General features: G+C 43.6%; 1 protein-coding gene across 2 annotated transcripts in view; it reads right to left on the bottom strand.

The window, feature by feature from the left end:
* The window catches only part of nedd9 (neural precursor cell expressed, developmentally down-regulated 9), a 72,933-nt gene that overhangs the window by 28,228 nt on the left and 28,013 nt on the right, over positions 1-16,692 (bottom strand). For both annotated transcript variants that reach the window (XM_078241095.1, XM_078241087.1), the window contains exon 2: positions 4,545-5,015. In XM_078241095.1, coding sequence (XP_078097221.1) covers positions 4,545-5,015 — 471 coding nt within the window. The remainder of the gene's footprint in view (positions 1-4,544; positions 5,016-16,692) is intronic.

Below are 16,692 nucleotides of genomic sequence, written 5' to 3'. Positions count from 1 at the left end.
TCAGACTGATGCGAGAGGAGACCCTCATCCTACATGGCAGCTTTGCTCAGCAATAGCACCCTCACCATCTGAAGGTTGTATCTCCAAACCTTCAAAACACTGAGTACCTAATCTGGGCTGACACATGTCTACTCAAATGGACTTCAGAACGTCCCGTTATTCAATGTTCTCCTGCTATTTATCCCTTTGTTTCCAGCTCTCTTCCAAGATTAAGGCTGACATTGGTTTACATGTGGATAATCCAGTAAACCGCAGGGCTCTGTATTGGGACCTCTGCTGTTTGTGATTTATATAAATGATCTGGAAGAAGGAGTAACTGGGGTGATCAGTAAGTTTGCGGACGACACAAAACTGGCAGGACTTGCAGATAGTGAGGAACATTGTCAGAGACTACAGAAGGATATAGATAGGCTGGAAATTTGGGCAAGGAAATGGCAGATGGAGTTCAATCCTGATAAATGCGAAGTGATGCATTTTGGTGGGAATAATGTAGGGAGGAGCTACACGATAAATGGAAGAACCATAAAGGGTGTAGAGACGCAGAGGGACCTGGATGTGCAAGTCCACAGATCTTTGAAGGTGACGTCACAGGTGGAGAAGGTGGTGAAGAAGGCATATGGCATGCTTGCCTTTATAGGACGGGGCATAGAGTATAAGAGTTGGGGTCTGATGTTGCAGATGTATAGAACGTTGGTTCGGCCGCATTTGGAATACTGCGTCCAGTTCTGGTCGCCACACTACCAGAAGGACGTGGAGGCTTTGGAGAGAGTACAGAGGAGGTTTACCAGGATGTTGCCTGGTATGGAGGGGCTTGGTTATGAGGAGAGATTGGGGAAACTGGGGTTGTTCTCCTTGGAAAGACGGAGGATGAGGGGAGACTTAATAGAGGTGTATAAAATCATGAAAGGCATAGATAGGGTGAACGGTGGGAAGCTTTTCCCCGGGTCGGTGGTGACGTTCACGAGGGGTCATAGGTTCAAGGTGAAGGCGGGGGGAGGTTTAACACAGATATCAGAAGGACATATTTTACACAGAGGGTCGTGGGGGCCTGGAATGTGTTGCCGGGCAAGGTGGTGGAGGCGGACACACTGGGAACGTTTAAGACTTATCTAGACAGCTATATGAACGGAGTGGGAATGGAGGGATACAAAAAAGAGTGGTCTAGTTTGGACCAGGGAGCGGCGCGGGCTAATTGTTCCTTGTTTCTCGTTTCAAGGCTTCATTCTATGATCATCTTGCTGGTGCCAGTACAGAGCGAGACTGCGGATAGTTGGGAACCTGTCTCGGGGGCAGGGAATTCATATGGTGTTCGTGGAAGTGGAAATGACTAGGGTTGGGAAGCATTTTCCGATCAGGGCCAGTGTGATCTCCTGGACTCGTTTCGATCGCCTCAGGGGGTCGGAGAGGAATTTCCCAGATTTTTTTTTCCCCATATTGGCCCTGGGGTTTTCACTCTGGGTTTTCGCCTCTCCCTGGAGATCACATGGTCTGGAATGGGGGGATGGGGGTGAGTTAATAGGTTGTAATGAACAAAGCATCGTAGCTGTGAGGGACAGCTCGGTGGATAGGATATTGGTATGTAGATAGGCTGGAAAATTGGGCGGGGATCCTGGATTCAGGATTCAATCCTGGACCGGGGAGCGGCGCGGGCTTGGAGGGCCGAAGGGCCTGTTCCTGTGCTGTATTGTTCTTTGTTCTTGTTCTTTGTTCTTAATGTCCCAGAGCTGACCAGACAGAGCTGCTGCTGCTCCTCATGGGGTTTATACCAAATTACTATCCATGGAGATCTCTGCAATTCCCTGATTGGTGATGTTCCATATCCAACTTTCATCATTAACATCAGTGTGAACACCACTACATTGTGGCTAGTAATTCGTTTTTTCATGATTATATACAAGACTCCACTCTAATGCAAGGCAATCTCACTTTGCATAGAATATTCTTCAACAATAGCAAGTTTATCGTAGTTATACTCGAGCACCATGTAGGTTATTATCAGTGAAAGTACACTGTTGGACAGCAACTAACGGCACTGGTGAACACCTTTAGAATTAATAAAGGAACAGTTATGGTTGCATATATGTGCCAATATATTATTTGGTTTAGTAAATAAGTAAAGGTTTGCATGTATCATCTGCTCTCTGAGAATCCTTTATTGGATACTCGCAACTTCCATTTGGTGTTGCTCACAGAGAGTAGCTATTTTATAATAATGAGGTTTTATGCCAGGAACCAAACAATGTTGGGACTGCTGATTTATCCACCCCCTTTCCTCATTCTGATTTATACATTCAGTCCTGATATGCTGCAGTTCTATTTTGAACAAAGTGTGATGGTAGAAATGTGGCAATTGAACTGTAACAGGAGGAAACTAAAATGCTTACAGGAAGTTTGTGCTGCAGATAGAAACATATCACAGATGTACGATGAGCTTTGCTTTCGATCGATGTAACTACTTATGTTGTGGACAAAAAATTATTTTAGATTTCCAACATCTGCAGTATTTTACTATTAACAAAATGGCTTACAATTTTCAGCTAATAATTTTCATTTAAGAAATTTTCAAATTGACATGCAGAAGCCTCCGTTTCTTCTTCCCTATATTGGGTGATTCTGCACTGACTGCTCATCCTGGCATCAAATAGTCACAGAATACTGAAGTGCAGAAATAAGTCAATCATTCAGCACATCTAACCTGTGCTGGTGCTCCTCTACACATAAACCACCTGTTGTAATCTCAATCCTTCTCTTCCCTTTGATACTGTATTTAGCATTGTTGAGGACTCAAGTAAAGAAAGCACTAAAGTTGTACATCAGTTAAATATTAACATGGTTTGTACGCACTACATCAATGAGCTTGTGGTGAATGCCATCAAATAAAGCCCATGTTGCACCGCCTTTTAATAACAAAGAACAAAGAAAAAAGAAAATTACAGCACAGGAACAGGCCCTTCGGCCCTCCAAACCTTGCTGCCCGACTTAACTAAAACCCCCTATCCTTTCGGGGGCCATATCCCTCTATTCCCATCCCATTCATGTATTTGTCAAGACGTCCTTTAAAAGTCACTATCGAATCTGCTTCCACTACCTCCCCTGGCAACGAGTTCCAGGCACCCGCCACTCTCTATGTAAAAAATCTGCCTCGTACATCTCCTTTAAACCTTGCCCCTCACACCTTAAATCTGTGCCCCTTAGTGATTGACTCTTCCACCCTGGAAAAAAGCTTCTGACTATCCACTCTGTCCATGCCTCTCATAATCTTGTAGACTTCTATCAGGTCGCCCCTCAACCTCTGTCGCTCCAGTGAGAACAAACCAAGTTTCTCCAACCTCTCCTCATAGCTGATGCCCTCCATACCAGGCAATATCCTGGTAAATCTTTTCTGTACCCTCTCCAAAGCCTCCACATCCTTCTGGTAGTGTGGCGACCAGAATTGAACACTATATTCCAAGTGCGGCCTCACTAAGGTTCTATAAAGCTGCAACATGACTTGCCAATTTTTAAACTCAATGCCCCGGCTGATGAAGGCAAGCACGCCGTATGCCTTTTTGACTACCTTCTCCACCTGCATTGCCACTTTCAGTGACCTGTGTACCTGTACACCCAGATCCCTTTGCCTATCAATACTCTTAAGGGTTCTGCCATTTACTGTATATTTTCTATTTGTATTAGATCTTCCAAAATGCATTACCTCACATTTGTCCGGAACAACCTATGGCTTATCATTAACACATCACCAATGCGTTGTTAAACCAAGAATAGGTGTACTTGTTCACTGGCTGCAAGTTTGTGTGGAATAATTAGGCACATGGAGCACACCAGGATGGTAGGGAGTGGGATAGCTTGATCTTGGTGAAGGTCGGCACAACATCGTGGGCCGAAGGGCCTGTTCTGTGCTGTAATGTTCTATGTTCTATGTTCTAATTTAGTGCAGTCAGTAGCCCAAAATAATTCCCTATTGGTTCAGGCAGCTTGCCCAGTGAACCAGGAATGTTGTTCAATTAATCCTCACCACACGAAACTCGGGAGATACTGTGCTTTACTTTGCGCTCTGCTTTAAAGAGAAGGAAATCAGCTAGGATTCCTCTATTCATCATTGCCCAGGGACCCTTGCTGAAAGATATGGTCAATAATGCCACTGGGCAAGGACAGGATTGACTGAAACATTCCCTTCAGCTGGATTGTTTTCCGACACGGAATGCTGGGACAGCCACTGCTAGCTTACCTATCTATTACCCAATGGGATAGATTTTCTACCCAAAAATCAGTGAAAATGAAAATACTGCAATTTCTTTAAATGGGAATGCCAGTTTTATACCCTGTTGGTTAGTTGAAAACCACCCCAAATGCTTTCTGCCGAAAGGAAGAAGAAAACTGGTGCAAAATGGGGTGAGGGGACCCTGCCCAACAATATGGCAGACTGGCAGAGATTGTCAGAGTAGGAACCAGAAACATACTTTATGCTCCTTTGTGCCAGCATGGAAATTAATAAAACTGAGAATCCTGTATTATGAAGCAACTCAAAATGAGTAAGAGAAACCTACCTTACTTATAGGAGGGGCACCGTCAGCCCCCCAAGTACTTCTCTGAATAGATGGTGGCACCTGATAGATCTCATGACCTTGTGCAGCTTGGCCTGATGCAGTGGGAGGCACTTGATATATGTTCTGACTTAAATGTGATGGGGGAACTTGGTAGATAGGATCTCGAAAAGAACTTCCACAGCCAGGAGAGCCTTGCATGCTTGGGGGTACTTGATAGATGCCTTGCTGGAGTGACTGCTGTGTTGCCACAGAGGGAGAGGGTTCATTTTGGGAGCTGTCATAAATAGGTCCAACAAGAAGTTTGAGACGGTTGCCAGGTGCAATGCCCTGTCGTCCATGCAGTGAGCAAAGCCACCATCCTTCTAACCCACCAGTGTTCTGTTCAATCACCGTCAGTATATCGCCTTTGCGAAAAGACAACTCCTCCGGAGATTCTGGTGCGTTGTCATATAAAGCTTTGGCCATAAGATTCTAGGGAAAAAAGAAACAAACCATTAGAGGCAGGAACAAGGAAGGTATGGCAAATCGTCAAATGTATAAAAGTCTCAGAAGCGACTGTCCAAACAATGAGTCACATGATGCTCCCCAAACCCTGATGGTCTCGCCCTTGGACGTCCAGGTGGTTCCATATTTGTGCAGGACGTTGTTACATGTTAAAACAGAAACTGCCCTTCAGGCATAGTGTATTTCTGGACACAACCGCAGTTAGAGGTGGGAACAATCATTCAGATTTATGGAAGCACGTAGAAATTGCTTCCATTAGCAGAAGCGTCGGTAACAGAAGACATTGATTTAAGACAATTAAAATAAATCAGAGTTTTACAGCACAAATGGAGGCCTTTCATCCCATCTTGTCTGCACCAGCCGTCAAGCGCCTATTTTAATCCCATTTCCAGCACTTGGTACATAGCCTTGTATGCTATGACATTTCAAGTGTTCATCTAAATGCTTCCTGAATTTGTGTGGGTTCCTGCCTCTGCCACCCTTTCAGGCTGTGAGTTCCAGATTATCACCACCCTCTGGGTGAAAAGGTTTTTTCTCAATCCCCTCTAAATCTTCTGCCTGTTAATTATAGATCCCTCTACTAAAGGGGAAATGTTCCTTCCTATCCATGGCCCTTATAATTTAGTACACCGCAATCAGGACCCCCTTCAGCCTTCTCTGCTGCAAGGTAAACAACCTCAGCCGAATCAGTCTCTCTCCATAGCTGAAATGCTCCAGCCCCGACAACATCCTGGTGAATCTCCTCTGCACCCTTTCTAGTGCAATCACATCCTTCCTATGGGGAGGTCCTGGGAAATAGAGGAGAATGTTTTCTGATGAAGCAATTTATTGTGACCTGGAAGAGTGGTGGAAGCAGATTCAATTGGTAGTTTCAAAAGGGAACTGAATAGATACTTAAATAGAAATTTGCAGGTGTTGGAGAGAGACAGCACAAACAAGACAGGCAAAAGGGTCACCTTCTGTGCAACATGATTCTATGCATACTGTCGTTACAGTTCTGCACCCCAGTGTAGCAATGCTTTGCACTGGCTGCCTTATAGCACCTGGAGAAAACAATACCTACATGCATGTATGACGCACCTATGCTCAGCGAATAAACCTGCCAGACCATTATAGGAGCTTAAATTGACATTTATATTGATTATTCCCCATCTTTCTGAACTCTTCCTGGTTTCCTGGCTAATATTGATTTCTCACCCAATGCCAACCATTATCACATTGCTATTTGCAGGATAGTGTGTGCACATTGATTGTGGAGTCTCCTATATTACAATAGTGACTAAACTTCAAAAACCATTTAATTGACCCTAAAACACAGATGTAGTGAGGTACTATATAAATACAGGTGAGGGGGGCGACCTACCAGTGGTAAGCCGCAGTGACCAGATCGCCAGCGCTGAGTCCGTCCCTGTGGCTCAGAAGGGAAAGGGGGAGAGCGGTAGAGCTATAGTTATTGGGGACTCATTTGTTAGAGGGATAGATAGGAGGTTCTGTGGCAACAAGAGAGACTCACGGATGGTATGTTGCCTCCCGGATGCCAGGGTCCGTGACATCTCCGACCGTGTCTTCAGGATTCTAAAGGGGGAGGGGGAACAGTCACAAGTCGTGGTGCACGTCGGCACCAAAGACATAGGTAAGAGAGGGGACGGGGATTTAAAACAGGAATTCAGGGAGCTTGGGTGGAAGCCGAGAGCCAGGACAAAACAGGTTGTCATCTCTGGTATGTTGCCGGTGCCACGGGATAGCGAGTTGAGGAACAGGGAGAGAGTGCAGTTAAACACATGGATGCAGGGATGGTGTAGGAGGGAGGGTTTCAGCTATGTGGATAATTGGAACACTTTCTGGGGAAGGTGGGACCTGTACCAACAGGACGGGGTGCACCTGAACCAGAGGGGCACCAATATCCTGGGAGGGAAATTTGCTACAGCTCTTCGGGGGGGTTTAAACTAATTTGTCAGGGGGATGGGAAAAGGAGTTGTAGTCCGGAGGTCAGAGAGTGTAGTGAGGTACTGGGAAGGGTATCATGGTCAAAGGTGGGTACCAGCAGACAAGAAGGTGGGTTGAAGTGTGTCTACTTCAATGTAAGGAGCATCCGAAATAAGGTAGGTGAACTTGGGGCGTGGATTGGCACTTGGGACCACGATGTTGTGGCCATTACGGAGACATGGGTAGAACAAGGACAGGAATAGTTATTGGAAGTTCCGGGGTATAGATGTTTCAGTAAGTGTAGGGTAGCTGGTAAAAGAGGTGGAGGAGTGGCACTGTTAATCAAGGAGAGTGTAACGGCTGCAGAAAGGCATTTCGAAGGGGATCTGCCTACAGAGGTAATATGGGCTGAGGTTAGGAATAGGAAAGGAGCGGTCACGTTGTTAGGAGTTTACTATAGGCCCCCAAATAGTAATAGAGATGTGGAGCAAGAAATTGCTAAGCAGATTATGGATAGGTGTGGAGGTCACAGGGTAGTTGTCATTGGGGACTTTAACCTTCCAAATATTGATTGGAACCTTTATAGGTCGAATAGTTCGGATGGGGCAGTTTTGTGCAGTGTGTGCAGGAGGGGTTCCTGACACAATATGTGGATAAGCCGACAAGAGGTGGGGCCACATTGGATTTGGTAATGGGAAATGAACCGGGCCAAGTGTTGGATTTGGTTGTGGGAGAGCACTTTGGAGATAGTGACCACAATTCGGTGTCTTTTGTTATTGCAATGGAGAGGGAGAGGGCCATATGGCAGGGCATAGTTTACAATTGGGAAGAAGTAATTATGATGCAATCAGGCGGGAATTAGGAAGCATAGGATGGGAACAAAAATTGTCAGGCAAAGGCACTAATGATAAGTGGAACTTTTTCAAGGAACAAATACTGTGTGTCCTTGATAGGTATGTCCCTGCCAGACAGAGAGGAAATGGCCGAGTAAGGGAACCATGGTTCACAAAAGAGGTGGAATGTCTTGTCAAGAGGAAGAAGGAAGCGTATGTTGGGTTGAGAAAACAAGGTTCAGTTGGCTCGATGGAGGGTTACAAGTTAGCAAGAAATGAGCTGAAAAAGGGGCTTAGGAGAGCTAGGAGGTGGCATGAGAAGTCCTTGGCGGGTCGGATCAAGGAAAACCCCAAGGCTTTTTACTCTTATGTGAGGAATAAAAGAATGACCAGGGTGAGGCTGGGGCCGGTCAAGGATGGCAGTGGGAATTTGTGCATGGAGTCAGAAGAGATAGGAGAGGTGATGAATGAATACTTTTCTTCGGTGTTCACCAAGGAGAGGGGCCATGTTTTTGAGGAAGAGAGGGTGTCACAGGCTGATAGGCAGGAGGAAGTAGATGTTCGGAGGGAAGATGTACTAGCAACTTTGAACAAACTGAAAGTTGATAAGTCCCCTGGGCCTGATGAAATATATCCTAGGATTCTTTGGGAGGCAAGGGATGAGATAGCAGAGCCTTTGGCTTTGATCTTTGCGTCCTCACTGTCCACGGGGGTGGTGCTGGAGGACTGGAGAGTGGCGAATGTGGTTCCTCTGTTTAAGAAAGGGAATAGAAATGACCCTGGTAATTATAGGCCGGTTAGTCTTACTTCGGTGGTCGGTAAGTTGATGGAAAAGGTCCTTAGGGATAGGATTTACGACCATTTAGAAAGATGCAGCTTAATCCGGGATAGTCAGCACGGATTTGTGAAGGGCAAGTCTTGCCTCACAAATTTGATAGAATTTTTTGAGGAGGTAATTAAGTGTGTTGATGAAGGTAGTGCAGTTGATGTCATATACATGGATTTTAGTAAGGCGTTTGATAAAGTCCCCCACAGTCGGCTTATGAAGAAAGTAAGGATGTGTGGGATAGAGGGAAGTTTGGCCGATTGGATAGGTAACTGGCTATCTAACAGAAGACAGAGGGTGGTGGTGGATGGAAAATTTTCGGACTGGAAACCGGTTACCAGCAGAGTGCCACAGGGATCAGTGCTTGGTCCTCTGCTATTTGTAATTTTTATAAATGACTTGGAGGAGGGGGCTGAAGGGTGGATCAGTAAATTTGCTGATGACACCAAGATTGGTGGAGTAGTGGATGAGGTGGAGAGCTGTTGTAGGCTGCAAAGAGATATAGATAGGATGCAGAGCTGGGCTGAAAAATGGCAAATGGAGTTTAACCCTGACAAATGCGAGGTGATTCATTTTGGTAGGACAAATTTAAATGTGGATTACAGGGTCAAAGGTAGGGTTCTGAAGAATGTGGAGGAACAGAGAGATCTTGGGGTTCATATCCATAGATCTCTGAAGGTTGCCACTCAAGTGGATAGAGCCGTGAAGAAGGCCTATAGTGTGTTGGCGTTCATTAACAGGGTGGTTTGAGTTTAAGAGCTGTGGGGTTATGCTGCAACTGTACAGGACCTTGGTGAGACCACATTTGGAATATTGTGTGCAGTTCTGGTCACCTCACTATAAGAAGGATGTGGAGACACTGGAAAGAGTGCAAAGGAGATTTACCAGGATGCTGCCTGGTTTGGAGGGTAGGTCTTATGAGGAAAGGTCGAGGGAACTTGGACTTTTCTCTTTGGAGCGGAGGAGGTTGAGAGGAGACTTGATAGAGGTTTATAAGATGATGAGAGGGATAGATAGAGTGAACGTTCAAAGACTATTTCCTCGGGTGAATGGAGCGGTAACTCGGGGGCATAATTATAGGGTTCATGGTGGGAGATATAGGAAGGATGTCCGAGGTAGGTTTTTTACTCTGAGAGTGGTTGGGGTGTGGAATGGACTGCCTGCAGGGATAGTGGAGTCAGAAACTTTAGGAACATTTAAGAAGCTATTGGATAGGCACATGGAGTACTTCGGGATGATAGGGAGGAAATAGCTTGATCTGGGTTTCAGACAAAGCTCGGCACAACATCGTGGGCCGAAGGGCCGGTTCTGTGCTGTACTGTTCTATGTTCTATGTAAATAGGTCTTTCTTTCTATGCAGATGTCCATTTTAGCATTTAATCCAGATTCCTTGTAAATTATTTAACTCATAGGAAAGCAAAAGTATCTATTTGCTGGGTATCTTCCAAGAATAAGCTTTGGATTACAGACATTCAAATTGCAAAAATCTATCCAACATAGCTGTGCCTTGTTTGATATTCTTAGTTGCTACAAGTACAACAGTTGCTCTGTAACTCTTCAAAAAGGTTTAAAAAGTCAAAATAAACCCAAGGGTGCATTTCCACAACAAGAACATCTTCAGCATGAAATAGCTTCAGTACAGGTTAAACACAACCTCAATTTGGAATTGGAGAATGAGGCAACAATGTAGAGCGACATACTCCAAAGAGGGAATCTCACTAATTCATCCTGGAGAAGTGTTAGATCTCTACTCTAAATGCAATGAAAATTGCTTGCAGTTGTTACACAGGAGAGCGGATAAGGATGGTTCCCCATTTTTCCAACCTCTCAGCTAAGTGGTGCGAATTTTACTGTCCCCGTGATGGGTGAGAGGCAGACCATGGAAAGGTCCGTTGACCTTTGGGTGAGATTTTCCGGTTTCAGGGCGAGCGCGGCTGTAAAATCGCGCCCACATGTTAAAAATGTGTTTTAACCCACAAGTGTTATAAATGATGGGTAAAAGACTTGGAACAATGTAGGCCGGTAGTCCTTTTTTTGGTTCACTGAAGAGGAGTCTGGAGTCAACCAAATTGAGGTTGTGTTTGTATGATACTAGGAAAGTACATTTGCTGTTGTTTATTGCTCGCTGTAGATTTCTCTTGTTCCATTGCAGTTAAGGTGCAATACTGAAGCCCTGTAGTGAAAGCCAGGTCTGGTTGCTCATTTAGAGAGATTAAGATCAACCCTAATCTCTGCCTACTGGCATTTCTTAGGCAGGGTCTTGTTCCTTCACTGGTCTAGATGTTCCTTCGCTGCCTGCTCCAAAAATGCTGCCTTATTAATTCTCTTAATCAGAAACCCAGGGTGGGATTTAATTGCCAGCAGAAGTCACTGCACGTTTTGCTGGTCTGTTAAATTTTCTGTCCCATCCACAATGATTTCGCGGTAGGCAGGACAGGAACTTCCCATCCCTGGTTTCTATCATATGTGGAGATGCCGGCGTTGGACTGGGGTAAACACAGTAAGAAGTTTAACAACACCAGGTTAAAGTCCACAGAGTTTCACTGGCTGTCTTGTCTGGAGACAATACACATCTTTTTAGCCTGTCTTGATGCTCTCTCCACTCCCATTGTTTTGTTTCTTAAAGACTGGATTAGTTGTAAGTATTCGCATTCCAACCATTATTCATGTAAATTGAGTCTGTCTTATAAGTTCTGTTTGTGAACAGAATTCCCACTCACCTGAAGAAGGGGCTCAGAGCCTCGAAAGCTTGTGTGGCTTTTGCTACCAAATAAACCTGTTGGACTTTAACCTGGTGTTGTTAAACTTCTTACTGTATTCTATCATATGACCAGAGCGTCTTTTCCCATTGTCCTCACAATAATTTCTGATGACTAAACCATTATTAAACAATGGGGTCCGAACATCGCCTATTCTTACCCATTCTCTTGATTCAAACAGTATTATGAAATCAGTTTTTCAAAAAAATTGGAGGAATTAACCATGGGAAGGGTTATTTGCATTTTAAGAACTTCTCAAAAGAAACATCCAGAGGAGCCTTTTTCATTTCAGTGACATTGTCAATACTTATCTAGACATAAAGATTATCTAGGGGGTTTCGTAGTTTCATGAGTATTGGCAAGAAAGAAATGGTTACCTGACCTCTCAACTCCATGTTGTGCGTGAGCGTGACATTGTGCAAATAACTAAATAATTTCATTAAAGGAAGAAAATTAACTATGCCAAAAATGTCATTAGGTTGTCTGAAGTAATTTAATTAACAACTCCTATTAAGCTTTTCATGCTTAAGAAAACATTCCCAGCATCTTCAGCAAAATGGAAAAAAACAGGCATTTTTGGCATTATTTCAGTTTAACTGTGAATCAAGAGAAACTTACTGTATTACTGACTACAACTACTTGTCTGTTCAGCAAATCAAGAGCAGGAGCACAGAAACATATTTCTTTTTGGGAAAGTGTTCTATTATGAGGCTTCAGACTTAATGGATCCCTTTTCACTTCCCTTTTATGAAACTTAGCCTTGTATCACGTTAATTCCACAACACAATCACATTTCTTTCAGATTTTGAGCTGTTAATGTTGTTCTGCAGCCTGAGATCTGTGTACAAGTCACCAAGTGCCTTTACAACTTGCTGCACTTACTTTATCCTCCGCACATCTTGATTTGGCATTTCACAAAGAGATCACTCAGTCCACAAAACTGCAAAGGACCTGCCAATTTAGTGCTCTGAATAAAGGGTCTAAAGGGAGAAACTGCTACCTCAAGACTTAGGGAGAGCAAAGGACAGGCTGACGTCACTGCGCATGATGCTTGACCCCCTAAATCCTTCTCACCGTCATGCCTTTTAACAGTTTCTAATGTCGCCCTACACCCTATAAACAAACAAGAGAACTTCACGGGTCAAAACCTACTGTCCTGACACTAACAAAAGATGGCTTTGTCAGTTTCCTGGGAAACGCTACCATTTGGCCAACTTTATTCTTGCTGTGGTATGCTGACAAGATGATGAGAACAATATATGCATCTAGGTAGAGGTTACAATGGTCAAAGGGTTTTAACATTGAGAGGAAGGGATCATTGCCTGCTACACAATGTAGGGAGAGAAAGATTGTGTTCAAACTCCGCCACGGTCAACTTGCTTTTTGTTTTCTTTTTAAAAACTCCTTTACAGCAAATTATCAATGGCTGATAAAGGTGAATTCTTTCTTTCTTGCTACTTAATCTCATATTCCAAAGTAGTTCACAGCCAATTAATATTTGGAGATGTACTCACTGTGGTTGCACAGGCAAACATGACAACTCATTTATGTCCAGCAAATTTCACAAGCAGCCAAATAATTATTTGGTGGAGTAGATTGCGGGATAAGTGTTGGTCAGGGCATGTGGTGATCTCTTCAGCTCTGCTTTGACTAGCAGGAGTGGATGGATCCTCAGTTTAAAATCTCTCCTGAAAGATAACCCCTCCGACATTGTGGCACCCACTCAATATTGAACATGAGCACTGGCCTAAATTACGTGCTGAGTGCCTGGAGTAGAACTTGAACTCTAACATTCTGACAAAAGAGGCAAGATCAGTCAATAAATGGAAAGGTGAAACGTTTGAAGAATGTTTGAAAATGGCTTTTAATACTTTGTATCAATTGCAAATGGATCAATTGTAATTTTCTTGGATACTAAGAAACTTTGGTCCATGTAACATGGTGATTCTTGGTCTGGAAGCAGTATCAACAGGAAGGAAGTCAAGACCAGAAGTCATGGGGCTACAGACAAAGGAAAACTACAAGCAGAGGAACGGGAGGGTGAAGGAAATCAGCGCATAGATGCAGACACAAAGAGAGAGCAGGCAAAGATGCAAAGAGGAACACAAAATTCTTGAGGAGAAAAGCCAAATTCCTCTCAGGAAGAGGTCAGTTTTCTGTTCGGCAGAGAAGGAGGAGACAACAGCTCTTGGACATGCTGTGCCAGCTAGTCAAAAAGGTTTAAAACCTGGGAAACTGTCAAAATAACTTAGAGAAGCACAAGAGCTGGCTATCTTCTCAAAAGTGGCCAAACCATTAACCTGGGTGCTATTGGTTGGTCCGGTTGAAAAGCTACATATGAGGACTGCAAAGTTCATCGGTGAGTGAGGTCAGCTTGCTTTGCTTCCATATGTACAACTGCAATGTAATTTTATGACAATCCTTCTGAGTTCACATACTTGTGAAGGAGAAGTGAATTGTCTCAAGTTTTTTTTAACTGCAGGACAGGCACCGTGCAGGCCAGGTTTTTAAATTCAAACTTTTCACAATGATATGACAATTTCTGCCAGTCCCTAATATTCACAACTGGGCCAAATGTTATGACTACACAGTACTGGTGTTGCACCTCATGGTAAAATGCAGTTGTAAATTCAGCCCTAATATTCAAATTTACATCAAGGCATAAGGCTGTGAATGGTGGTTGGAAACAATGCATTTTTGTAAGATGAGGGAATCACTTTAAAAAAAAATCACAGAATCAACAAGGAACTTTTAATTTAGCTTTAACAAAGTGTGGGTGTGTGTGTGTGTGCGTGCGTCACTTATTGTTAGTAACCTGATCCCAAGTGTCCCTTGCATTCCATAGCTCATATCATCATTAATTGACCAAGTCAGAATTAGTAGAAAAATGTGTCAACATGTCTATGGAAAATTAGTGGCTTTACTGTCTTCTGGAAAACCAAAACTGAAGTGCTGCAATAAAATGGATTTGTAATAATGGTTTTCCAATTATGTTGCCATTTTGTATTCTGCTTGATCTGTTGCATCGTATTGTTTACGCAAATATTGGTAGGAATAACCCCAATGGAAAACGCTTACATTGTTGATGATAGAGGCCTGCTGTGCAAAGCAGACTAATTGGATGTTATCTCAAGAAATTAATTCAGAGCACTCCCTATCGTTACAATGGGGGATTAGCATCTAAAATATTGGATGACAACTCTGTCATCAGGGAATTATGCTACTATTAGTGTCATTTCATGCAGAACTGCATTTTGGCTTAGAAAGGACTAGAGATTGGCACGGAAACAACTTGAAATTGTTTGCCTAGATTGGTGGGAAAGATTATGCTCATGGCTATATACGGGATTCTACAAAGAGCTGTCAGTTGACCAAGGTGTCATCCAGATTTTTCAAAGGCAGAGAAAAGTATTCTAATCCTTGAATTCTGCATGATATTATTGAGAAATGTTATAGAGGGAATTCTCAGCTTAATGATCGGAGGAGGATGTTTTCAGTTGACACAATGATCTAATGAGGTAAACATTACATCACTGTAGCCCCATTGAGTTAAACAGGGGCAATTGTGTGATGCCAGTGGGGAGCTACCAGTGCAGGAAGCACAGGTTAGTGACAGGACTGCAGTATCACTGGCAATATCATTAGCAGAAGTTGGAGCTGGGAAAGCTATGGGACCTTGTTCAAGAGGATCCTTGTTCAAAAGGTATTCAGTGGCTAATCAAGGGGCCTATCATAGGGAAGGGGAGTCCGCTGAAAGTCATCCCACCACCCTTGCTACCCCCCCCCCACAGTCCACTTCCCATCTCTGGTTTGGAATGCAATGATAATCTTAAGCCTCGGGTGTGTGTCGTACCGGCAACAGCCACCAGGTCACCAGTGGCACTGACTGCCATTAAATAGAGCTACCAGCCTCTGGATTGGCGCTCTGACCTCCCTGGAGGAATGCCCACCATTAGCTTGTCAAGTCCCTTTGTGGAACAAGTCAAGAAATGATGGGGCTTCCCAAAGAAAATGACATGGGGCTCTCCAGTTGGCTGGCAAGGTCCCATAGTCTCCACAAGATTCCACTGCAACCTCATGACAGGACAACAGGTCAGGATGGATTCAATTTTATGTCCCTATGGTTAAATAGCAAAGCAACAATTACCGCTAATGGCCAGTAAACCGAGATACTGCAAGATCCCCCAACAGCTGATTCTTTCCACAGAAGGAGACAAATAAATGCTACAGGTGAACTGTATTAAATATATTGTCCAAGATAAGTGGTTAACCTCAGTCAATATGCCACATATTTCATACTGGTTGTGAAGTGATGTGGATGTCATGTAATGTAAAAGGAGTATGATGTAGTTGAAGTTTTGGCAACTATCAGCATGAAAACATACCTCTTGAGCTACGAATAAAATAGAAGCATACAGGGTCTGATTTAATTGAGATAGTACAACTGCAGTAGAATCTGTCAAATTTCCATGTGTTCCTGTCATGATGTTGTTTGGATCTTCTTTCCATTTGTTTGGCTTTAATGAATGAAGATGTTGAGCGTGTGCATCTGGTAGAAAAGGGAGGAGAACTATCAAGGCATCAGACGGGGACCAAGTAAAACGCACAGGAGCAAGTGTGCAGAGGTTTATTTTAGAAATAATTGTGTTTGATTCATATGTGGGGGATATTGATCGTCAGCTAAAAACATTTGGAAACAGGGAGGCACACAAGTTTATGATAACAGTTCAAGACTAAAATCTTCCAAACCTCTTTAGATACAGGGGTTGTGCCTGCCAGAAGATTGGAGGCTTGCAAAAAAATAAACTGATGTTCAAAAAAAAAAGGATTTAAGGATAAACTCAACAAATACAAGCCAGTCAGTTTAACCTTGGTGGTGGGAAAGCTTTTAGAAACTTCAATTCAGGACAAAATTAACACTCCTGGATCAAATGTGAGTTAATTAAGAAAATCCAGCATGCATTTGTTAAATACAAATCATGTTTAACTAACTTGCTTTTTAGGAGAGAGTAATGTGCTTGATATGGTGCACACGACTTCTAAAATATAGAATCATAGAAATCATAGAAACCCTACAGTGCAGAAGGAGGCCATTCGGCCCATCGAGTCTGCACCGACCACAATCCCACCCAGGCCCTACCCCCACATATTTACCCGCTAAACCCTCTAACCTGCGCATCCCAGGATTCTAAGGGGCAATTTTTAACCTGGCCAATCAACCTAACCCGCACATCTTTGGACTGTGGGAGGAAACCGGAGCACCCGGAGGAAACCCACGCAGACACGAGGAGAATGTGCAA

This window comes from Mustelus asterias, chromosome 2 (genome assembly GCF_964213995.1).
Source record: "Mustelus asterias chromosome 2, sMusAst1.hap1.1, whole genome shotgun sequence".
NCBI classification, from domain to species: Eukaryota; Metazoa; Chordata; class Chondrichthyes; order Carcharhiniformes; family Triakidae; genus Mustelus; species Mustelus asterias.
This window is presented reverse-complemented; position numbering and strand designations above follow the sequence as displayed.